This window comes from Gekko japonicus, unplaced genomic scaffold, assembly GCF_001447785.1.
Source record: "Gekko japonicus isolate JY-2015 unplaced genomic scaffold, Gekko_japonicus_V1.1 scaffold947, whole genome shotgun sequence".
NCBI lineage: Eukaryota > Metazoa > Chordata > Lepidosauria > Squamata > Gekkonidae > Gekko > Gekko japonicus.
Window position 1 is genome coordinate 110,424 of NW_015159742.1, and position 25,732 is coordinate 136,155.

A 25,732-nucleotide genomic window follows, 5' to 3' on the forward strand; every position below is an offset into this window, starting at 1 on the left:
GGCGGGAGTGCTAGGAAGTCCCGCGAAGGCCCTCCCTGGCCCCAGGCAGGCAGGGGTGGGGAGAGGCAGGGAGGAAGCAACTTACCTTCCCTCTTCTCCTGCCTCCTCCTGGCTGAATGAGGGCCGGAAGCGGGGCGGCTGGAAGCAGGGGGCGGGGCTTCATCATGTGCCCCGCCCCGTACCTCACCCGGGAGAACTGCGATCCCCCGCGATCCCCCCCGAAATGACCTCTGCATAGTCTGATTAAGTATCAATAATATGTGTGATCTCAGTAGAGAAGATGTGACAGTAGCAATTTGAAGCAACAGAAAGGTGGCATTAGATTCTCAAGGAAAGGAAATATATATGCCAAAATAAAGAGAGAAGACGAGGACATACACACCGGGGGGGGGGGGGCTTGACCCAACGCTAGGTTCTGTTAAACAGTGTCCCCAAGATACACTCCAAGTGGAACTCTACCCCAGCAAGTGACAGGATGGCTGAGAACTTGTTAGTTTTTGGAAAGAAGTTTCCACTCAGCCTGATTTTCTAAGAGAACCAATACTGAGCAGGCTGGATGGGCTGTCTCTTACTGGAGTCAACTGCAACATAAGCCGGAGGAGGAGCTGTGGAGGTGGGCAGAGAGCCCATGAAGCAAAGCCAAAGAAGGTGTCTGATTGGGATTCGGACTCCTGTTAGGGTGGCTGGGAGATGTTGGATCAAAAGCTTGACATCAGAGCTGGGACCAATGGAAGGTGAAGCAGGCGATACACACGGCAGGGGTCGTTGTCTTGTCCCAGCAGGAGGCAGGCTTTTCAGGTCTGGGAGTGAGACTTCCTTTCACCCAGCGCCTGCTTTATTTTCTTCTAGAAGACAACTGTGCCCGATTTGTTTCCCAAGAAGATTGAGTGTGAAGACCACTGTGATCCAGAGTCCCTGGGCAATGATAATAGAAAGGTAACCAATTTTTTTTTTAACATCAGGCAGTCATGTTGATTTATTATAACAAAAATCCACATGCACAGTAAAATTAGATGAATTTGTGTTGGTGTGCTTCGATCTCTAGCTGTGCTAGTATAAAGATGACTACAGCTCTGCAGAGCTTTGTAGCTCACCTCCCTCAACCATTTTTACAAGGTATAGACTTATATCATTCACATAAGACAGTCTGCTGCAGGCATGGTGCACTGGATCAACTGTTGCCAAGGAGTCCATCTCTCCAGTCTGCGATGAAGCGCACTGGATGTCTTTCAGCCAATAATTCCCTCTCAGCTTTGCCTACCTGATAGGGTTCTTGTGAGGATAAAAAGAAGGAAGCAGGAATTATGTAAACCCTAAGCTCCTTCTAGGAAGGGATGTATGGCAATATGATAGGTTATATGGTGAGACTCAACTAGCCTGGCTGTTGCCTTCCCTGAGCAAGAGCATGCCTTCTTAGGATGCATCCCAGAATCCTTAGCAACATGCAGCAAATTCCCCAGTGGCCATTCAGGGGTTCCTTGTGGAAATTGTTCTGTGCAGATGGCAAGTTTAAAAAACAGTGTTTTAGAGCATACCGTAACCATCCAATCTCTTCACGAATGACAGAGTTGAAAGAGTTGACTGCCAGATTCTATTTCTAGTTTGGGGAAGTTAATGTTGTACAGCAGTATAGGTAAAGGTAAAGGTTCCCTTGCTCGAAAGCCAGTCGAATCCGACTCTAGGGTTGCGGTGCTCATCTCCGTTTCAAAGCCGAAGAGCCAGCGCTGTCCGAAGACGTTCCGTGGTCACGTGGCCGGCATGACTAAACACCAAGGCGCACGGAACGCTGTTACCTTCCCACTGAAGTGGTACCTATTTATCTACTTGCAATTCCTTGCTTTCGAACTGCTAGGTTGGCAGGAGCTGGAACTAGAGACGGGAGCTCACTCCGTCATGCGGCAACTCGGGTCTCGAACTGCTGAACTACCGACCTTCCACAGCCTGCAGTTCAGCGTCTTAACCACTTGAGCCACCGCAGCTCCATAGCGTTATAGCCATAGTGAAAAAAGAAAGAACACATCCAGATTCAACATTAAACCCTAAAAACACACTCCGTGCAGCGTGAGCAGCTTTTTAATATTTGTTGGACTGTAACAGATGAGCAGCTTAAACACGAGATTGTTCTTGTGGCCCTGCTGGCTGCATACCCTCACCACCACTAGCTCCTGCCTTTCCTTTTGCTGGGGAACAAGATAGCCCACAGTCTGAAGCAGAAGGGAATTGCACAGTGCCTGTCTCGGGTAATCAGCTTCAGCTCTCATTCAGGATTTTGTCTGAATACTGAAAGAAGGATGAAATGGAATAGCAAGATTTCTAGCACTAGGCAGTCAGAGAAGAGGAAGAGCTCTTTAACCCTCAAGTCTTTTCACCAGTGGTTCAGACGTTTGCTGAGTCAGCCTTGAATGCCAGGGCTCAGTCCTTGACTGTCTCGGTAACAAAGATGACAACACCGCTGAAGATGTGCAGAACACTTTCCTTTTCTCAGTAAGCTTTCACAGACTCTACTCACAATCCAGAATTAGGGAACAGTTTCCAGACCAAATTGTGTAACTTACAGAAGGCTTGGTCTTGGCATTTTAAAAAAAAATGTTCATATTATTTCTCTTTCAGTATTGCCTGGAGAAGATCAGCCAAGGACTTCACCATTATCAAAATCTTCTGAGACTGTATTTTCCAGCACAAAACATCAATGACCTACAATCTGCCTTGAAAAAGCTGTCATCCCTTCTTCCGAAGGTGGGTGTATCTATAGGATGGAAAGAGCTAAGAACAGCCCTGCTGGATCAGACCAGTGGTCCATCTAGTCCAGTATTCTCTTACACAGTGGCCAACCAGTTCCTCAGGAGGGCCAACAAGAGGGTATAGAAGCTGAGGCCTTCCTCTGAGGTTGCCTCCTGGCACTGGGATTCAGAGGTTGACTGCCTCTGAATGTGGAGGTTCCCTTTAGTCACCATGGCTAGTTGTTGTTGTTCAGTCACTCAGTCAAGTCCGACTCTTCGCGACCCCATGGACCAGCTCCCACCAGGCCCTTCTGTCTTCCACCGTCCTCTGAAGTTGGTTCAATTTCATGTTCATTGCATCGATGACATTGTCTAACCATCTCATTCTTTGCCGTCCCCATCTTCTTTGACCTTCAATCTTTCCCAGCATCAGGGTCTTCTCCAGTGAGTGCTCCCTTCTCATTTGGTGTCCAAAGTATTTGAGCTTCAGTTTCATTATCTGGCCTTCCAGGGAACAGTCAGGGTTGCTTTCTTGCATTTCTTTTTCTTTGGGATGGTGGTGATTGCTGCCTCCTGTACAATGTCACGAACCTCCGTCCATAGTTCTTCAGGCACTCTATCAAATCCAGACCCTTGAATCTATTCTTCATCTCTACTGTATATTCATCAGGGATGCGATGTAGGTCAAACCTGAATGGCCTCATGGTTTTCCCAATTTTCTTCAGTTTAAGTCTGAATTTTGCAATGAGTAGCTCATGATCTGAACCACAGTCAGCTCCAGGTCTTGTTTTTACTGACTGGATAGAACTTCTCCATCTTTGACTACAAATTATATAGTCAATCTGATAAACCTATCCACCATGAAATTTTCTAATCCCCTTTTAAAGCTGTCTATCCCTGCAGCCATCACTACATCCTCTGGCAGCGAATTCCACATTTTAATAACTCGCTATTTAAAGAAGTATTTCCTTTTGTCCATCCTGAATCTGTTGCCCCATCACCTTCATAGGATGCCCTCAAGTTCTAGTATTTGGGGAGAGGGAGAAAAAAGTTCTCTGTTAACTCTCTCCATCCTATGCATAATTTTATAAATCTCTATCATGTCCCCCCTTATTCTTCTCTTTTCTAAAATGAAAAGTCCCACTCTTCAGCCTTTCCTCATAAGGAAAGTGCTCCAGTTACCAAATCATCTTGATTGCCCTCTTCTGTACTTTTCCCAGCTCTCTGATGCCCTTTTTGAGATATGGTGGCCAGAACTGTACACAGTATTCCAAATGAAGCCGCACCATAGATCTATACAGGGATATTATAACATCCGTTTTATTTTCAATCCCTTTCCTAATAATCTCTAACAATGAGTTGGCCTTTTTTACCACGGCAGCACATTGGTTGCACACTGGCTGACATTTTCGTTGAACTATCTACTACAGAGCCAAGATCCTTTTCCCTCTCAGTCTTAGCAAGTTCAGGCCCCATCAACCTATACTTGAAGCTGGGATTTGTTGTCCCAATGTGCATCACCTTGCGCTTACCAGCACTGGACTTCGTTAGCCAAACTGTCGCCCCACTCACCCAAGCTGTGGAGGTCCTCTTGGAGCTCTTCACACTCAACCCCGGTGATCACCATCTTGAATAATTTTGTGCTGTCTGCATACTTGGCCACTATACTACTCACCCCTAGTTCCAGATCATTTATGAACAAATTAAATAGTACTGGCCCCAATACCGATCCTTGTGGGACCCCACTGCTTACTTCCCCCGATTGTGAGAACTGTCCATTTATTCCTACTGTTTGCTGTCATTTAACCAATTTTTAATCCATAGCAGAACCCGTCCCATGACTGCTAAGTTTACTCAGGAGTCGTCGGTGAAGTACCTTGTCAAAAGCCTTTTGAAAGTCCGAGTATATAATGTCTACCAGGTTACAGTTTGGTGAAGGGAATACAAGTGTCATGAAGCAGGGCTGTAAGATAATTCAGAGAGCTATTGAAACAATCCAGGCCCAGACACCTGAAAATGGGATGTTTTAAAACTGTGGCTGATTTCGCACTAGAGCTGCCTCGATGTTGTGCCGCTGTTTGCCCCGATACTATTGGTCAATTTCACACCTGAAGCTGTGGGGCTGCATTTTGATTGGCGGCTTCGCCCGATTTCCCCCGCAGTTTCGTGATCCTGTTTTTTGAGGATCATGAAACTGCGGAGGAAATTGGGCGAGGCCGTGGGTCAAATGCAGCCCCACAGCTTTGGGTGTGAAATTGACCAATAGTATCGGGCAAACGGCGGCACAACATCGAGGCAGCTCTAGTGCGAAATCAGCCACTCTTTGTGGCTGGATGGGCCTATTTCAGTCTCTTTGGTAGATTTCACACATATCACTTAAAGCTCTTTGCAGCCTTTTCCCCATTGTTAGTGAGCACTGTGAACCTTATAGAGATGTAGTTTTTAAAATCCAGTTATGTAATGGAGCCATACAAGCCACAGGAGGGGCCATGGCTTGCTGGCAAAAAAATCTGCTTTGCATGAAGGTCCCAGGTTCAGTCCCCCTCAGCTCCAATGGCAAAGGACCAGGCAGGAGGTGATGTGAAAGACCCCAGCCTGAGACCCTGGAGAACCCCTGCCAGTCTGAGCAGGCAATACCGACCTTGATGGACAACCACTCCTTTCCCTTCCCTCTGTTCTTTTGGCTTTTCAAAGAAGGGAAAGGGAACCAGCATAACAGAATTGTTCTTACAGAGGTAGCCATCTGGATATAAAGCACCTGTAACCCTCATTTTCTTGTCTTCTCTAGGATCCAGGCGTCACAGAAAGAATCCACCCAAGCAAAAACAACACAAACCCTTGGGAGCGCAAACCACTCCAGCAACACACCCTGTGGCGTCTGCAGACCTTCTCAGTTGTGGTGGCAAGGGTCTTCGCTCACAGTGCAGCTTTAAACATGAAGATTCAGCAATAAGGCTTGGATCTCATGGAGGATTTCTGCATATGGAAAGGGTTTTTTTTCCCTTTCAAACCCCCCTTCTCATTTCACACCTATGACTCCTTTCGTGCCATTTCTGGGGGCCACTTTCTCCTCCAGGAGCAGCACTTGGGGTGGTCTTTTGGGTTGCAGCAGGAGGGGAGAAGTAGTACTCTTTGGATGGAAATCCTTTCTGTCTGTAGAAATCTCCAGTGACCCAGGTCAAGGGGAGAGAAACCAGCTATGTGTGTGGGGAGGGTTTCATGGTATACTTCTATTTATTTAGTGTATTTATTTATGTATTTATTTATGTGTCCTGATGTCTGCTGGGCACTGCTTTACCAGTGCTAAGGCCTATGCCAGTGTTTAATATTAATGGACAGGTTTGTTATAGAACCTCACTCCATCACCTTAAAAAAAAATCAATACCATATCCCTCTTTTTAGGGATGGTTTCTTTATATTTATATGTGGATTATTTATATTTTGTACCAGTAAAGTTGTTAAAGTGGAAATGGGCTGTTATCTCATTTGCACAACACTAGTAGGTACTCTCAGCTAAGCATCAAAGTAAGTAGGGGCATGTGCCTGTCTGGAATTGTATGCCACCTATGGTGCATCTACCAATTTTTCCTGAGGGTATATATTCCACAATGGGGTCCCCTAGTAGGACTCTGCTTCTGTATTTGGTGGTGGTGGTGGGAATCAGTCCCTCATTCAAGAGCAACTATCTTGTACTGGCTCCTTTCAGCACCTGGATAACCATTGCAAGAAACTTAGCCTCTCATAAACATGCTGTTTCAAATGGTAAGCACTTGCTTGCAGGGGTCACACATTTGCAGCCAGTTGCTCACTTCAGGCCTCTGCCTACTGAATGTCCTCCCAAAATGAACAGTGAACAGGAAGAGGGATGGAAGATGTCTCTAAAGTAGTAGTAGTTGTTGTTCAGTCACACAGTCAAGTCTGACTCTTTGTGACCCCATGGACCACATCATACCAGGCCCTCCTGTCTTTCGCCATCCTCTGGAGTTTGCTGCATTTCATGTTCATTGCATTGATAACACTGTCTAACCATCTCTTCCTTTGCCATCCCCTTCTTCTTTTACCTTCAGTCTTTCCCAGCACCAGGGTCTTCTCCAGTGAGTGCTCCCTTCTCATTTGGTGGCCAAAGTATTTGAGCTTCAGTTTCATTATCTGGCCTTCCAGGGAACAGTCAGGGTTGATTTATTTTAGGATTGACTGATTTGATCTCCTTGCAGTCCAAGGGACTCTCAAGAGTCTTCTCCAGCACCATAGTTCAAAAGAATCTATTCTTCGGCACGCGGCCTTCGGCGCCAACACCAGCACATAGCAAAAGGCAGTTTCTCTGCCTTGAAAAAGGGCAAGTTGCAGCTGAAGCAGATGTGAAGGAAAATGCTCAACCATGCACATATTTTAATGCCTGGATTCCCTATATGTCTGAATGCTCCCCAACAAACACATAATCAATTAAATAGCAGGTGAAACTGCTGTAGGGCAAGATCCATTGTACTGTCTGTCAATGAGGCTGCCAACTCTGGATTGGGAAATTCCTGGGGATTTGGGGGTGATGCCTGTGAAGGGTGGAGTCTGAGATGGGGAGGGCGCTCAGCAAGATTTGTGATGGCACCGAGCCCGTTCTCTGAAGCTGCCATTTCCTCCAGGGGAACTGACGACTGCTGTAGCCTGGAGATTAGATGCAATTCCAGTAGGAATACAGGCCCCACCTGGAGGCTGACAGTCCTGTGTGTCAGCCAGAGCTTAGCCACACATCCCTATAGAAGGAAAGGGGAGGGCTCCTTTCCCCAGCAGCCGGCCTTGCCTCTCTCTTCTTGAGGGAAGAAAAAAACGCCACCACCTGTTCCTCTGATGTGCTTTCACCAATCTGTATTTGTTTGCCACCACGAGTTTTTCTTTTGAAAATGAAACATGGGATATCAATATGATAAAAAATTTAAATGCCCCACACAATATCTATTTCTTTTCTGTTTTAAAATATTAATAAAAACGTTCCTTTGAGAACTCTTCCCACGATGGCAGGAACTGGGGGGCAAGAGTATACAGAGGAATCTTTCCCCCCTATCACCACTGCTGCTGCTGGGTACTGAGGGAATAGTTGGGTGGGTGGGAGCCCAGTTTTGAAGCGGATTGACAACAGCCCATATCAAAAAAGGTGAGCTCTTCCCAAGTTGTCCTTGCCAGTTCCAAACAGACTGCAGAGCTTCGGGGTGAGGCCACGTGCACAGGCCCCACTGCCTCTTCCCCTGTGCCACCCATTGCTTATTTAGCACTCCAAGAAGCACTGTCTTCTAAGGTAGCACAAGACCCCTTTTTGGTTTTCACAACAGGTAGGAAACTGAAATATGGTATGGAGGCCAATATCCAATTGTTAAATAAAGCACGAAAACCCATTTTAAATGTTTCCCCCCGTCTCCCCATGGTCTGCCTCCTACTCCAAATATAAAGCAAGCCAAGACACACAAGGGATATTATGGCACTGAACAGGGCTAGTCCCAAACAAGCTGGAAGAAGGGATAGGTGAAACTTCCAGTGGTGGCCAAGAATGCTGCCAGCACCAAGTTCCACTTACCAATATAAGCTTTGTTTTATACCTTCCAGCTCCTGGGAAAGTCCAAGGAAATCTTTAAGAGGTCAGTTGGATGCAAAGACAGTGCTGAAAACTTAACATTTTGTAAAATAATTTTAATTTGCAAATATATACAGATTGAGAAGGCAGACCGTACAAGCAAGTAGGCATGGATAAACAAGAACAGTCAGATTACCCATAGGGATGGGCATGAACCAATTTATGAACTGAAATTCATCACAAACTGGGCCCAGTTTATGGTTCGCGAGCCTCCGCCATGTTTTTTTGTGGAAGTTAGTGGGAACGATTTCGTGTGGCAGACATGCTGGCACAAGCATGGCCTGCAAAAGCCATTTAAAGGGGTATTCTATCCAAATGGCTTCTGCAAGCCAAGCCACACACGAGTGAAGTCCATAAAGTGAGTAGCCCCACTTCTGGGTATACTTGCTGCTTGGACTTCACTCGTGCATATGATGCGGCTAGTAAAAGCCATTTAAAGGGAACGTTCCTTTTAAATGGCTTTTGCAAGATATTGTTGTGGCAAGACTGTTTGGAGGTGCAAGAGATGGCTATCTAGGAGGAGGAGGGTATCCAGGATGCTGAGGTGGTGGTGAGGGGAGATGGACTCCATGGAGAAAGTGGGGCGCCTCTGGGAGCTCGTGTTTGAAATCATGGAGAGGAAGGCAAATGGTGGATCATTTGCCCCGGGGTTTGGATGCTCTGGAGCAGGAACTGAAGGCAGTAGAGGTGGAACAGGCTAGGGAGGAGATGACGGGTGGCTGGGAGATTGGCCAGAGCCCAGCAGGTGGGTGCCAATAGCCTGGGAGACCCATAGTTTATGGGCTGATAGGAAACAGGGAAGGAGCATATCTTTCATGGAAGTGGGATGGGGAGAAGTGACCCATGGAATCAGTAGAGGGAGACCAGGGGAAGGAACCCACCCAAAGGGGTGTTGCATGTGGTGGCAGCAGGCCACGGTTCAAAAAGGGAAGGAGAGCCCCAGTCAGGGGGGTTGGGGGTTGGAATTCTGGTGGTCCGGCCTATGGGGCCAGGGGAAGGAGCCCACCCAAAGGGCATGCCTAGAGATGTAAAATTTCCAGAAATTTTGAAGCTCAGAAAAAAAACGTTTTTTTCAGGAAAAAACTGGAAATTTTTGGAAAAATTGAAAAATTTTTTGCTACATTAGCATTTCTTTTTTCTTTTCCAGATTAAAAGTCATTCTGTTACTTTAGGAACATAAAATATGATTATGGACAATTTTACTTGGCATGAAATTATCACAACTAGCATACAAACAGAATTTGCTTTTTTAATAATATTTATTTGTAATTGCAACAAATGGAGCAACAATCTCCTGAACTGCTTACTAGCTTATGTGGAACAGACAAAAAACCCTCCAGAAGTAATTATTTATATTTCCTCTCCACAGTATTAAATAATTAAAAAAAATTCTCATAAAAAGAATTGAAGATGGGGGAAGTGTGGGACTGAGTTTCAATGAATGGGCATGAAATTTAATCAGAATCATTTTCTAGCTGTAATTATCAGTATCAGTTTTAGTCTCTGCTTCTGCAGCTACTCTGTTGTGTCTGCCATTATCCATTGGAGAGTTCAGTTTGTAACCTAGGACTTGCTTGTCCTCAGTGCACAGAAGTTAGATTAATCTGATACCATACATATTTTTTAGAAATGATTTGGAAAATATTTGAACACCTTGTCTTAAAATATGTTATTCATCATGTTCCATAATCATTTCTTTTCTTTTCTTTTTTCAATTTTTCCAAAATTTTCAGAAAAAAAACCCAAAAAAGGCTTCAGGAAAGAAACAGAAAAAAACTGTTTTTTCCCCGAATTTTTCCAGGCCTTCACATCTCTTGGCATGCCCAAGGCATAGCATTAGGTGGCAGGAGGCACAGAAGTGTAAAAGGGGGGAACTGGGAAAAAGGAAAGGAGAGCTCCAAACCAGGTCAGGGAACTCCCACCAGCAGAAAGGAGGGAGGGAAGATCCACAAACCTCATGAACCTGAACCAGTTTGCAAAATGGGGGGGAGGGTGTTTCATTCCGGTTTGTGGTTCATGGGCCCTCATGAGCCGGGACAAACCTCCCTTTTCCTGGTTCATGCTCATCCCTAATTACCAGCTCTAGCAGTATACATTCAACACCTCAAGGCCAATGCTCCCTCTACGCTGTGGGGTCTTGTGAACAAAAATTGTACTTGGTGAGCTACTGGCATTAAAGTTGTGAGCGAGCGATTTGGCTGCTGCATAAATTGGTTTGCTCTGGAGCCACATCCTTCCTGAGCTAAGACAAAAATGTGTGAGCCAGAAGCTAAAAAGCTGTGAGCTAGCTCACACTAACTCAGCTTAGAGGGAACACTGCTCAAGACCCCCCCAAAATCTGATCCTGCCAGTCAGGAAACTCTTCATTCACAGACAATTCCAAAGCTCTTATTTGTCTTTTACGACATCCAAATTATACTTTTCAAGCACCACTACCTACTAGAGGTGTGTGTTCGTATTGAGCCAAAAAAAACACCCTTTAAAAGTTGATTATTGAATGGGACTGCATTTCAGTGTGAAAATGCCAAAAATGTTTGGGATTTTTAGGGCCACTGTAGAGCCAAACTTAAACAGCATTTAAAGGGATTGTGGTCCTTTTAAACACCTCCAAGCTGCATGACCCTGTGGTGAGTTCACTTGGAAAGCATTTAAAGGGCTCACAGTCCCTTTAAACACCTTCTGGGTGAACTCGCCACTTGAAGAGGGTGTTTAAAGGGAGCTGCGAGCCCTTTAAACACCTTTGGACTTTCGCTGTGGAATTGTACAGCTTGGAGAAGGCATTTAAAGGGACCAAAATCCCTTTAAATGCCTTTTATCAATGGAGGATGGGGGAACCTTCTTCTGGGGCGCACTGAATTGGACCCCTGGCCCACTCTTTTTGAAAATTGGTGGTGGGGGGGGGTTGAGCAGAGACACCAGCAGCTATGCTGCAAATTTTGTGCCTCTACTTCAAAAAACAGCACCCTTGAGCCCCAGATACCACCAGATCAATTCTCAATTATAGCCTATGGGGACCATTGACTCCTCAGGATCACACTGCATGTTACCATTCACGGCCCTCCCATACCACTCATTCAGACCTTCAAGTCAACCATACAAGCTCAAATTCTCAACCAATTCAGCATCTTCCTCAAGACAATTAATAAGAAAGCCCCTATTTTTGCTGGACACAAGAAGAGACATTTTTGTTTGTTGGATGGATGGAAATGGATCCTTAACAGTAGGAAGCCAACATCGTAATTCCCTACTGATGAAAATGTTTTTGACTGAAAGCCTGTGAACAAGCCTGTAAGGGAGCTCCCGGTCGCCGCCGAAGGCAATGGCGGCCGGGGGCTGGTTTGCCGCCGTGGGGAAGGCGGGACAGCAACAGCGTCCCAGCGCAGAGTGCTGGGACATGGGGTGGGTGGAGCCAGCCTTGCTAGGCTCGGCTCCGCTCCCACCCCTAGGCCAGTTGCTGCCTCCTGCTCGCCTGAGTCAGGAGGTAGTGTCGAGGTGCTGCCGTGTCTCCCGGGCCTGTGCGGCGAGTTGGGCGGTCGTGGCAGCAGCGGCGAGCAGCAGCAGAGGGCAAGCGATCGTGCGGTCATCCAGGCGCGGTGGCTGGAGAGTGCTGTGCGGTGGCTATGAGCAGAGTAGGCCTGGGGGAGCTCGGGCGGCTTACAACAAAGAGCCGCCGATGCAGGGAGTAGCCGGCAGCGGGGCCTGTTGAATCGTGATAGCGGGGAGGTGGTTTCTCTTGGGGGCCAGGGGGCTTTGTTGTTCTGTAAGGTCTGGGTCGGGGCGGTAGAGGGGATCGCGGCGGCGCCCAAGGGCAGCATGGCCGCGGGGCTCTCATTCTCTCCCACGGTAGGGCCTTCAACTAGGAGCCGCTTCGGTTCCCATCCCTCTTCCTCTGCCGTCTTAACTTTGGAAGTACCTGCCCCCCACGTGAGTCACCGGTACGCCAGGGAGTATTCAGGGCGGGAGCACTCGCTGAAGCGGTTTCTGGGGCTTGGGGCTTTGAAGATGTCGGGCTAGGTCGGGGCGGCGGAGGGATTGCGAGAGGTCCAGGGCTGGGAGGCTGTGGGGGTTCTTTCTATCCCCCCCCCGCCAAGGCCGTTGTTCAGGGGGGTACAGTAGCCCGGTCCAGCAAGGCCGTTAAAAAAGGGCTTCGTTTCGCCAAACCTGGGTTATTCTTATCTAGTTTGCAGGGAAGCCCCCCTCCTTTTCTGCATTTAGGAAATACTCCCCCCCCTGGATTGCCTTTTGGCTGCCAACGGCCATTTCAGTTGGGAGCCCCCCCTCTAGCGGAGCTCTGCTCGAAGGTAGGTGCTACACTGGATGCCGTTTGGTGTAGCTGAGAGGCCGGCAGCCGTTTTATTGGGGGCCAATTTACAGGCCGGAGGCCGAGAGAAACTCTTTGTTCAGGGCGGCGGCAGCTCACTGGTATAGCCTTTGCTTGGCCTTTCTTTTATTCGGCTTATTGCACAGAGGCCTTTTATTGCCCCCCCTTTGTTACCTGGGGGCTGGCGGCCGGTGGCTTTGTTCCTTGAGCCGCATGGGCTCCAGTGATAAAGGGTTTCAGCCAGTTTGGGGCGAGTGGTTAGGAGCACGGGCTCTTATCGGGGAAAACGGGGTGGTCACTTGCTCTTCCACAGGAGGCTGCTGGGGTGATCCTTTGTCAGTCAAGGGTTCTCTCAGAGCTGTTTTTGCTCTGAGCTGCGACCTTAGGAGGCCGACTGGACACGGTGCAAGTCAGAGTTCCACGGGGCTGAGGGGCACCGGTGCCGGACCAAATAGCTCCCCCCCCCAACCTGCAGCTTGGGTGCAGGACTAGCAAGTGGATAGCTAGGCAGTTTCCAGGGGACAAGTAATAAGGCTTGAGCAATGGCGCCTAAAAAAGGGCAGGGCAAGGCGACAGGCAGAAGGCCGGTAACGAAGAAACCTCCGCCTCAACCGGTGCCTCAACCGGCACTGCCGGGGCCGGCCGGTAACGAAGAAACCTCTGCCTCAACCGGCACTGCCGGGGCCTGATGATGATTAATGCAGCTATTTTAGCCAGGATAGAAGCCCTTGAGAAACTGAGGGCCACGCAGCAGCAGGCGATCCCCCCCCCCGCCACAACCCAAGAAGGCTAAAAAGCCTGACATTTCTTCCTTCCAAGCCCAGATGTTGGCGCGTTTGCCGTGGCTCGAAGACGGTCACTCTTCCACTTCAGAGGCAGCAGACATGGAACCCAGGCCTGTGCCAGGGGGCGACGGGAGATTAATGGCCCAAGACTGGGGTTGGTGGCTCGCCCACATATCAGACAAGGAGGCTAGTCAGCCTGACACCTGCCTTGTCTGTTCCGCTACCTAGGAAGTGCTCCCTTGCCGGTTGCTGTTAATAAATTGTATATAGTTAATAAAGTGGCCCTTGTTTGATCCAAACTGTTGTCCGTCTCGTTATTCCGGCTGTGGGGTCAAACAAAAATCTTCTTCATTCAAATTCAGCTCTGGCATCTCATTTGGTAGTTTAAAGAGATCAGGATACTCGAACAGCTCCTCCTCGCCTGGTGGTGGAAGGAAGGGGTCTGGAGAAAAAAATGGGGAGAAAGAGAACATCAGCTATTTATTTATTTATTTGTTTAATTTATACCCCACCCTCCCCAGCAGGCTCAGGGTTGCTACAACAAAGGCAATTGCCATAACAACAGTTAAAACATCATAAAACAATCATTACACAGTAAAAACAATCATTAAGTAAAGTGCGGTGCTCTTGATGTTAAAATTTTTCTCAATCCAAGATGAGTTCATTCATCAACCTAACCTGACAGCATGCATTCTTTGGTTACCTAGGTGTCTGCCCAGGGCCCGTTCACCTCCAGATCTAATCCACCGTCAAAGATGGCAGCTCGGTGGTGGTACAGTGACGGTGGCGGCTCCTATACAAAGGCCTGGCGGAAGAACTCCGTCTTGCAAGCCCTGGGGAACTGCGCCAGGTCCCGCAGGGCCCGAACCTGCTCTGGGAGCTCGTTCCACCAGACAGGAGCCGCTGCCGAAAAAGCCCTGGCCCTGGTTGCAGCCAGCTTGATGTCCTTGGGGCTGGGAACCATCAATAGGTGCTGCGACCCCAACCGTAGCGCTCTTGGGGGAACGTATGGAGAAAGGTGGTCCCTTAGGTACGCTGGACCCCGGCCATCAAGGGCTTTATAGGTAAGAACCAGCACTTTGAAGCGAATCCGGTATGCTATAGGCATCGCGGTCAAGGTAAGGAACCAACTGCCGCACCAGCCGAAGATGGTAAAAGGCTGACTTGGCAGTGGCTGCCACCTGGGCCTCCATCGATAAGGTGGAGTCCAGGAGCACTCCCAAACTCCTAACCCTCGACACCGGCACGAGTGGCGCCCCATCGAAGGCCGGGAGAGGGAGCCCCAACCCCGAACCGACCCGACTTAGGCCCAGGACCTCCGTCTTCGCCGGGTTTAACTTCAGCCGACTCAGTCTGAGCCAACCAGCCACAGCTTGAAGTGCCCGATGAAGGTCATCTGGGTCGGAGTTCGACTGGCCGCCCAACATCAGATAGAGCTGGATGTCATCTGCATATTGATGACACCCAAGCCCAAACCTCCGGGCAATCTGGGTAAGGGGGCGCATATAGATGTTAAATAACATCAGGGACAGTACCACCCCCTGAGGCACCCCACACTCAAGCGGATGCCTCCGGGACTGCTGTTCCCCTATCGCCACCCTTTGTCCCCGACCTTGCAGGAACGAGGCAAACCATTGAAGGGCGAGCCCCTGAATCCCGTCGGCAAGGCGGTGGGCCAGCAGCTGATGGTCGACCGTATCAAAAGCGGCCGACAGATCTAACAACAGCAATGCTGCCACACCGCCTTGATCCAGATGCCTACGGAGGTCGTCAGTCAGGGCGACCAAAGCCGTCTCCGTCCCATGACCCGGGCGAAAACCGGACTGGAAGGATCTAGGAAGGGAGCTAGGCATTGAAGGGGAGAAAAAGGGGTTCTGTTGTAGAGAATGGGGTTGAGAACTGAAATGCCTCACTGCAACTGTAGTCCCAGGAGAGAACTCTGCACTCATTATCATATTCCATCTTCAAACTTGCCCTGAGTACCATCACTCACCATTCCTGTCAAGCATAAAGTTTCCGAATAAGGCATTGACTGCATCCATGTTATCAGGGAGGAATTCATTGTTCACTTCCGGAACACAGGACTCCTCTGGGTTCATTTCCAGAATGCGGGGCTCCTCTGGGCTCACTTCCAGAATGCGGGGTTCCACTGGGCTCACCTCCAGAATGCGGGGCTCCTCTGGGCTCACCTCCAGAATGTGGGGCTCCTCTGGGCTCACCTCCAGAATGCGGGGCTCCTCTGGGCTCACCTCCAGAATGCTGGGCTCCTCTGGGCTCACCTCCAGAACACGGGGCTCATCCTGTTGCCTAGATGGATAGTGGGCAGATGGGTACACTTCAGTTTAGTACAAAAAGAAAACTGTGAATTCTGCACCAAAAAATTCCCAAGTCTATCAGGATAAATGATATAAATAGGGAAGAGCACCCATGGAGGAGGGACAAGGACAGCCCTACTCCTTGAACACAGAAATCCCTGTTTGACTTCCGGCTTAAGATAAAATGGACAGAACTAGATGTTATAAAGCAATAAATGCTGGGTTGCTGTGAGCCTTATGTAATGTAGTTTACCTCAAGTCTTCATATCATTACACTAAGCACTTCCTCTGCACACAGAAACAACCAATGATTTGAAACAGAAGTAGGGAAAATGTTAGGCATAATGACATCACTGCATAAGGAGCTACACAAGAGGGACAGAACTTGATGCAGGGCTTCCATTTTCAGCAGTGGTCTTGTGTTTCTTATAACATGCAGTTACAAGAAGATGGCTTCTACTGCCAGATTATTGGTCTATGCAGCAGTACCCTTTTAAAGTTTGGTGCAGTGGTTAAGTGCGCAGAATCTAATCTGGGAGAACCGGGTTTGATTCCCCACTCCTCCACATGCAGCTGCTGGATGACCTTGGGCAAGCCATAGTTCTGTCAGAGCTGTTCTCTCAAGGACAGTTCTCTCAGAGCTCTCTCAGCCCCACCTACCTCACAGGGTGTCTGTTGTGAGGAGGGGAGGGGAACGGAAAGGAGTTTGTAAGCTGCTCTGAGACACCAAGTGAAGGGCAGGGTATAATCCAATCTCTTCTCCTCTTCTTCCTCTCTTCTTAAGTGGGAGGTTACAAAGATTGAACCTGGGACCAACAAGGCACTACCCACAAAGTTGTAAACATATGCTTTTCCCTGTTAGGAAATGAAAGATAAATTTCTCACAGTACCAGGGCTGCATTCACATATAGCTGGATACTCTATTGGTGAGCTATAGAAATCTTTCAGAACTGTGTGGACAGGTCAAGAGAGGAGGCAAATGACTGACACAGCTTAATGACAGCACAATATCCAGTGATGTGCGAATGTGGCTCAGATACCCGTCTTCCACATTTTGTGCAACAAGAACAGAATACATTCTACCCTGACATTAAATATAATACCTTTTCCTATAAGGAAATTACATAGGTATGGTTGAAATGCACAAAGACATGGAAGACGTTGGAGGGAACGGATACAGTAGCACTGCCAATTTCAAAGAACATACAGAAGAAGAAAAGTAAGAGTAGTTGCATGGAGCTTATGCTGCTAGGACCAGAGAACCGTAGTGGTGAGAGTGTCTGACTAGAATCTGGGAGACCTGGGTTCAAATCCCTGCTTTGTCATGAAAGCCTGCTGGTGCCCTTGGGCCAGTCACCGACTCACAGCCTAACCCACCTCACAGGGTTTTATTTATTTTATTTAAAACATTATCATGCTGTCATAGTGAGGGTAAAATGGAGAAGGAAAGAACAATTGCTGTAAGCATCTCTGGGTCACCACTGCCGAGAAAAACAGAGTACAGATATCTAAATAAGCCTTAAAAATAAATATGGGAGCAAGAATATCAAGTCGTACACTGTGTGCACTACTCAAATGTTGTGGAAACTTACAGTGGCAGCCTTCATTGACCTTTTTTTCCTTTTGTCTGAGAGCATCTGCTAAATGGTGAGGGCTTTACAGTGCCATCCTAATAACTAGGGATGTGCATTCGGTTCGTCCAAATCGAATGCACCCCCAAAAATGGCCCATTCAGATCCCTTTTAGGATGCTGCAGGCCGATTCAGATTCTCTGATCTGAATCGGCTTGCCACCGAATTGCCACCTAATTTTGGTGGCAATTCGGCCCCATTATATCCTATGGGCCATTGAAGTCAATGGCAAAAACATAGGGTATATTCTGGGGGCTGGAGGGGAGGGGGTTTGAGGGAGAGGCTCCAAACTCACAGGGTAGCTGCTGGAGCCTCTCCCCCAAGATACCACCCAAGTGTGAAGAACTTGAACCAGGGGGTCCAATTCTACGGGCCCCCAAACAGGTTGCCCCATCCCCTCCATTGTTCTCTATGGTGGGGAAAAAGTAACTTTTTTCCCACCATAGAGAACAATGGAGGGGATAGGTGCAACCTGTTTGGGGGCCCGTAGAATTGGACCCCCAGGTCCAATGTTCTTGAAGCTTGGGTGGTATCTTGGGGAGAGGCTCCAGCAGCTAACCTGCGAGTTTGGAGCCTCTCCCTCAAACCCCCTCCCCTCCAGCCCCCAGAATATACCCTATTTTGCCATTGACTTCAATGGCCCATAGGATATAATGGGGCTGAAACTGACATTCAGCTGGGAGACTCCTGAATCTGACATGCAGGAGTCTTTATGCCAGCTGAAATTGATTCTGCCTGATTCGGCCGAATCTGAATCAGGCCAATTTTTTTTTTTTGCACACCCCTACTAATAACACTTTCCTGGGAGTAAGCCCCACTGAATAGACCTGACCTGAGTAGGATTCCTAGTAGACCTGCTTTGGATGACACTGTTAAAATCTTCTTGCAAAACTAAATTGTTTACTTCAGAACTACAAAACAATCTTGAACACACGCATGAAGCTGCCTTATATTAAATCAATCCACTGGTCCATCAAAGTCACACCTGCAGCGCCTCTCTACCGTCTCAGGCAGAGGTCTTCCACTTCACCTCTGGCCTGGTCCTGTTCAGCTGGAGATACTAGGGACTGAATCTGGGACCTTCTGTGTGCCAAGCAGATAATCCACTACTGAGCCAAAGGGCCTCCCGAAATCTTCCTCCAACACACTAGAAAAGGCACCTTTAAAAATACAGTAGCTGAAAAAAACCCTTACCATGCTCCATCTCCCTCCTCCACCCGGCTCTTCAGATAACCAAATCTCTTTCTGCAGCAGCCTCATCCACTTTCCATCAGGCAAAGAGTGGGCTTTTTATTTAGGATATACATACTGCACTGAACTTTAAAATTTTTAAAATATGACATGGTTTCATTAACATGAAAGGGATTTTCTAGGCAAGAACTTTAGAATAATTGAGACTTTTGACAAATATAAACCAGAAAAAAAGAGCAAACCCTACTTTGGATACAAAACAACAGTTACAAACAAATGTGTTCAACTTGTGTAATTCAAACAAATTACATAGGACTGTCCCAAAATTTGGCCCTCTATGCCAGAATGTAGAATGACGGGGCAAACTGTCTATTTTGTTATGAACGGATTTTTCAGACACTGTAATGGCAGAATGTAGAAGAACAAACATGCCAGAGCAGTCATGTAAATTTTCTACTGCAGAGCTCTGTGAGATTGGTTTGATCCATCCTACCCAATTTCAGAAGCAGTTGTAAGTTTGGATGCTAATGGTCATATGCCAAAATAAAAGGTTTGCAGAGGAGACTTCTAAGCCCAGAGGGATGAGGCTGGGTTCATGGCTTCAGGGGCAGCCCTACTCTCTCCCATATATGAAACAACAGAAGTTGGAAGGTGGATCCATGGTAATCCAAGAGAAACTGGAGAGAAGAAACATAGCGAGTGGTGGAGATGGGAAAATATGACACTGCTCACTAGGGATGTGCGTTTGGTATAAACCAAATTGAATAAATACCCGAAAAATACCTTATTAGTATTTTTCAGGTATTTATTAAAGCCAAATACGCTATTGATATGGCTCAGACCGAAAAAAGCTGATTTTTTTTTTTTGGCTTTTATTCGGGTGAACCAGCCCCAACTGAAGTGGCATGGAGATGTCAGCACCGCACCACCCCATCTGATTCTCCCTTGCCTGCAGGCTGAGCTGGGGCTCTGCTGGGCAGCCCAGTTTAAAACAGACTGCCCAACAGAGCCTGCAAAGGAGATGATCCTGCGGGGAGAACTCTCCCCGCAGACTCGGCTGGAGCTCTGCTGGGCTGCCCAGTTGAAACTGGAGTGCCCAACAGTACCCTCCCAGGAGCCAATCCTGTGGAAAGAACTCTCCCCAAGGTCAGCAGAAAGGAAAAGGATCTTCCCTCCCTCCTTTCTGATGGCGGTCTGCCCAGCAGAGCCCTAGCCGAGCCTGCAGGGAACTCGCCCCACTTTGAGTTCACTCGAGCGTGGCTTGGAAAAGCCATTTAAAGGGAACTTTCCCTTTAAATGACTTTTGCAAGCCACGCTGCAAGTGAGTGAACGTGAAAGATATTGGGATTCAGGAATACTGGGAAATACAAATATTTTCCAGGTTCAGTACACTCAAATTTTAAAAAACACCGTGGTGTTTTTGTTTGGTTTTTTTGCACATCCTACTGCTCACCTAGAGGAGACTCTGATCAAGCGGCGTCCCAGATATTTCTTCTGCTCTGTCAGGTCACCTGAGAAAGGAAACAAAAATGGAGTGTATGGGTGGAAGATAGTACCATCTACATTAGCTCCCCTCTCCAGCCAAATGCAAGCACATATTGCTCAGATCAGTATCATGGATCACTATCCATGAATAATGCTTTGCATATACTATACTAGAGGAGTATACTATGTCAAAAGTTTACAAGGCAGTTACCCATATTGAAAAAGGCCCTTGAAATAGGTCATCATGCAAACACAATTCAGCAATTTACTCTGCTAGTGATAGCTGAGGGCTACGGAGAATAATGGCCCTCCCCACCACCCCAGCCCCCATACTGCACTATTCATTGGATGCATTTTGTCTTTACTTCATCATTTTCTACTTTATAGCACTCTTTCTTGTAAGTACTGGTCTCTTACATTGCTTTATAATTTTATAATTGTACTCCTCATTGAGAGAGATGGACAATAAATACGACAAACTTACTTCAGCCCCCTCCCTCACAAGTCCCTGGTTTTCTAGGATTTCACAAGACATGGCTCACATATATTCAATCTTATCTGACCAACTTCAACTGGAAATAAAGAAATATTTTTGGACCAGAAGAAGCTACTTAAGAAGCACCCTCACTGCGTTAAATACAGATATACTTATTTCTCCAGTGTTGACAGGTTGGCAACAGAAGCAAGCTAGAGACAGTATTTATTGGCTAGTGCCTCTTCCTTGCATATTGAAAAAGTGTTTGTGACTAATAGTGTGAAGAATAAATAGTTTTAAAAAATATATGTTTTTTAAAATGCAGACAGCCTTCTTGAAGCATAGGAGGAAGAACAAGCTGGCTGAGGGTGTGCATTCAGATACACCTGAGCCAAAAATATACCCTAAAAATATTGATAAGGTATTTTGGGGTATATTTGGCATCCCAAACAGCTGGGAATTTTTCAGAACCCCCCTTCCAAATGGTCCCTACACATCTCAGAAATATTCTGACTTTACTGGGAAGATTGGGAACCAGCAATTGCAGGCACCCAGAGATTGTTTTTTTCTTTTCTCCCCACCTGGCTTTGTTTCTGTGTTGGGGGGGGAGTTCTATGGGCTTTCCAGGCTGCTTTTGTCAATTTCAGGTGTGCTGTTGTGTCAGTTTCAAGAGGGTTTTTTTTCCTTTGCTGGCACTGCTTTGTGTTTCCTTCAGAGTTTTCTGCACACTGAAACTTGGGGGTTATTTAAAGGACAGGTACCAGCAGCTCCACCACAATTTTGGTGCCTGTATCTTTAAAATCAACCCTCCCCAGCACCTGGAAAAAATTACCCTATGGAATAATGGATCTGAAAAATTCAGAAACTCAACTTCCCCCCCTCCCCAATCTGAAAACCATACCAGTATTTGGAATTCAGGAATACCAATATTTTTCAGCTTTAATCTAACTGAACCTGAAAAAGATTTTTTTTTGCACACCCCTAAAGCTGACAGGCCATTCATTGGCACGCAAATGAGCTGTTTCACAGTTGCAAAACTGGGCCTGCACTACAGCTGGAAAATCCATGGAGAGCCTTAATCTTTGTGTTACAGCCGTCTTCACCCAATGCTTGCAAAGCTCCTTTGAGCAAGGACCTCCCTTCCACCTTTGCTCTGTAAAACACAGTGAACACTGAGGTGTTTTGTAGATCTTCATCTTGGCAGTCATATATAACCCCATCTCCCCCATGAGAGTCCTAGGATGCTAAACCCTCACTCAGCAACTACAGAAGAGCAGAATACCCATAGCCCTGTTCGTATGTATGAAAACAGCACATCATAAAACTGTACGAGAAAGGCAATGAAGAAGCTGCCATGCATTACTACCTTCCCGACGTTCACTGTAGTAAGGACCAAAAGCTTCATTCCGGGGAGTGTCAGGGTAGAGGAACTTGAGTGGATTCTCAGGCATGTCCTCCTCTGCGAAGAGCTGGTAGTCATGGATAATGTCAGGCAGCGCTAAGGACTTCAGCTCGGTCTTGGTGTAGGGCACGACCGAGTGGATCTTTGGGGACCCTGTAAAGTTTGCACACAAGTTGGTAGCCAAAAGGCAAAGAGAGATTCCTGTGGCTCCATGAAGTTTATTTTAGCTTATTTGCCTGCATTGGACAGACACAGTATAAAAGTGGTGGGTATAAAGACCACTGCATTTTGGAAAATCCTCAGCCTGGTTCATGCATGCCCTCAACTACTGCACCCTCAACATGTTGCAGTCACCAAAGAATGCCTTAGACAAAGTATGGGGGGAAATGGGGCATGGCACAAGAGCATCAAGAACGCACCATCATTGTTGTATTCCACCCAGGTACAGGTGATGCCGCCATCCCGGGTTGTCTCACTGAACCGCAGCAGGAAGGTACCTGCCCGCTTCTGCTTCAGCAAATGCCTCTCACGCTTGCGGCTCACAAATCCCACGATGAGACTGGGACAAAAAGAAAGAAGAGAAGATTGAGACTGGACAAAAAGAAAGAAGAGAAGCTTGAGACTGGGACAAAAAGAAAGAAGAGAAAAAAAATACCAAGACAGGCCACATGTCACCATCATTTCCCCTTTGCTCCATCCTACACAACTTCCTCCTGACAATTCCAGTCTCAGTCCCTCCTTGGTACCCTCTCCTCCATGTGGTTCATAATGGCAGGGCTGTGGCTGTCCATTGCAGGACACAGTGCTAGTACCTGGGTGGTGGGGCCTTGTTGGAGGAGACCTGCTAGGTGATCAGTGGCTCCTTCAGGGAGGCACATGTCTCCCCAAACCACCGGGGGGGGGGAGCAGCAGCTCACTCTCCTCTAGAGAAGGCTGTGGGCAGGTTTGCCTGGGTTTTATGGGCACTTGTATTATTTGCTCAGTTTGAGGCAGTGTAACCACCTGGGAGAGTGGTTAGTCCCCAGAGAATAGTTTGGACCTCCACAACCTGGGGCCCATTACAATGGCTTATACAAGCTTGCTCCTCAGCTCACCATCATGACAGAGGTAGAAACGTTCCTCCATAACCAGGTTATTTATGTTTATTGCCATAGCATATAGGCCCGAGAATAGTATTTCCTAAGTATTTGATAGTTGAAGCCTATTTTTTTCCTCATCGACAAAACTGAAGAAACATTTAGTCCAGCGGAACCTTTAAGACCAATGAAGTTTACTTTTTGGTATAAGTTTTTGTGGGCATGCGCGCTTCTTTAGATACACTGAAACAGAATTCCATAGCCACAGAGGGTGGGGGGTGTTTAGTTGCCAGGAAGGGCTAGTTAGAGTCAACAGCTACTTTGAGGTCCCCCATTGAGTGCCCTGGGAGGTTGAAGCGTTCTCTTACAGGAGTCTCAGTTTTGTGATTCTTGATGTAGAGAAATGAAGGGCACTGTTGGCATTTAATGGCATATACAATGTTAGAAGATGAGCAAGTGAATGAGCCTGAGATGGTGTACTTCATGTTATTAGGTCCAGTGACTGTGTTGTCACAGCAAAGCTGACATCTGGGTTTATGGCAAGCTCTGGTACTGGTGTCCATGTTCATATTAGATGTTGTATTATTGTGGGCGAGGAGTTGTTTAAGATTGGTGGGCTCCCTGGGGGGTTGAAGTGTTCTCTTACAGGTTTCTCAGTTTTGTGATTCTTGATGTAGAGAAATCAAGGGCACTGTTGGCATTTAATGGCATATACAATGTTAGAAGATGAGCAAGTGAATGAGCCTGAGACTGTGTACTTCATGTTATTAGGTCCAGTGACTGTGTTGTCACTGGCTGTGTTGTCACAGCAAAGCTGACATCTGGGTTTATGGCAAGCTCTGGTACTGGTGTCCATGTTCATATTAGATGTTGTATTATTGTGGGCAAGGAGTCGTTTAAGATTGGTGGGCTGTCTGTGCGCAAGAAAAGGTTTGTCCCCCAGTACTTGTGTGAGAGAACTGTCATTATCCAGTAGAGGTTGTGAGTGGTTGATGATGTGCTGAATTGTTTTAACTCAGAGAATGACAGACACAGAAGAAATGGAGTTGCTCTAATAGTGAAGTAAGATGTTGCACAAGCAGGCAGGGCTCTAATGCAAAGTCTGACCAAATAATATCAATCAGACTTCATGGAAAGCCCATCAATATAACCATCATTCAACACCCCAACTACAGATGCTGATGAGGAAGAAACTAAAAGCTTTTATGCAAGTATCCAGGAAGCAACTGGTCTCATACCTAAACCAGATGTGCTTATAATCACAGGTGACAGGAATGCAAAAGTAGGAAACAAAACAGAATCAAATATTGTTGGAAGACTTGAGCAAGGAGCACAAAATGAAGCAGGAGAATGAATAACAGAATTCTGCAAGGACTACAATTACATGTTTCAAGCAACTGAACAGACAATTGTATATGTGGACATCAATGGATGGCCAATACAGAAATCCTCAACTACAGATGCTGATGACGAAGAAACTAAAAGCTTTTATGCCAGTGTCCAGGAAGCAACCTAACGAAGATGTGCTTATAATCACAGGTGACAGGAATGAAAAAGTAGGAAAAAAAACAGAATCAAATATTGTTGGAAGACCTGAGCAAGGAGCACAAAATGAAGCAGGAGAGTGAATAACAGAATTCTGCAAAGACTACAATTACATGTTTCAAGCAACTGAACAGACAATTGTATATGTGGACATCAATGGATGGCCAATACAGAAATCAAACAGAATATATAATGGAAGCTGAAGATGGAGAAACTCTGTTCTCTCCGCTACAACAAGACCAGGATCTGATTATAGTACAGACCATAAATTGTTAATATCAAAAATTAGAATAAAGCTGAAGAAAATTCAAACACCAAAACATTCATCGTGCCAAAATACAATCTAAGCAACATTCATGAGGAGTTTAAAAACCATACTGCACTCAACTTGCCAGCAAATTTGGAAAACGCAACAGTGGCCACAGGATTGGAAAAGGTCAGTATACATTCCAATCCCAAAGAAGGGCAATGCCAAGGAATGTTCAAACTATCGCACAATTGCACTCATATCACATGCTAGCAAGGTCATGCTCAAGATCCTACAAGCTAGGCTTCAACAGTACATGGTAGAGAACTGCCAGAAGTACAAGCTGGGTTTCGAAGAGGTAGAGGAACTAGAGATCAAATTGCCAACATTCGCTGGATTATGGAGAAAGCAAGAGAGTACCAGAAAAACATCTACTTCTGCTTCATTGACTATGCTAAAGCCTTTGACTGTGTGGATCACAACAAACTATGGCAGGTCCTTAAAGAGATGGGCGTACCAGACCACCTCACATGTCTCTTGAGAAACCTGTATAAGGGCCAAGAAGCGACAGTTAGAACCAGATATGGAACAACTGATTGGTTTAGCATAAGAAAAGGAGTACGACAAGGATGTATATTGTCGCCTTGCTTATTTAATATATATGCAGAGTAAAGGTAAAGGTAAAGGTTCCCTTGCTCGAAAGCCAGTCGAATCCGACTCTAGGGTTGCGGTGCTCATCTCCGTTTCAAAGCCGAAGAGCCAGCGCTGTCCGAAGACATTTCCATGGTCATGTGGCCGGCGTGACTAAACACCAAGGTGCACGGAACGCTGTTACCTTCCCACCAAAGTGGTCCCTATTTATCTACTTGCAATTTTTTGCTTTCAAACTGCTAGGTTGGCAGGAGCTGGAACTAGAGAT

General features: G+C 46.9%; 1 protein-coding gene across 1 annotated transcript in view; it reads right to left on the minus strand.

Moving 5' to 3' along the window:
• Window positions 1-13,709: 13,709 nt before the first annotated feature.
• Window positions 13,710-25,732, minus strand: part of STAT2 (signal transducer and activator of transcription 2) — a 54,512-nt gene continuing 42,489 nt past the window's right edge. The window contains exons 20-24 of the mRNA XM_015429701.1: window positions 22,365-22,504; window positions 21,910-22,098; window positions 20,037-20,094; window positions 15,440-15,753; window positions 13,710-13,888 (exon numbers count right to left, since the gene is read on the minus strand). Of these exons, the coding sequence (XP_015285187.1) occupies window positions 13,761-13,888; window positions 15,440-15,753; window positions 20,037-20,094; window positions 21,910-22,098; window positions 22,365-22,504 (829 nt within the window). The 3' untranslated portion in view covers window positions 13,710-13,760. The remainder of the gene's footprint in view (window positions 13,889-15,439; window positions 15,754-20,036; window positions 20,095-21,909; window positions 22,099-22,364; window positions 22,505-25,732) is intronic.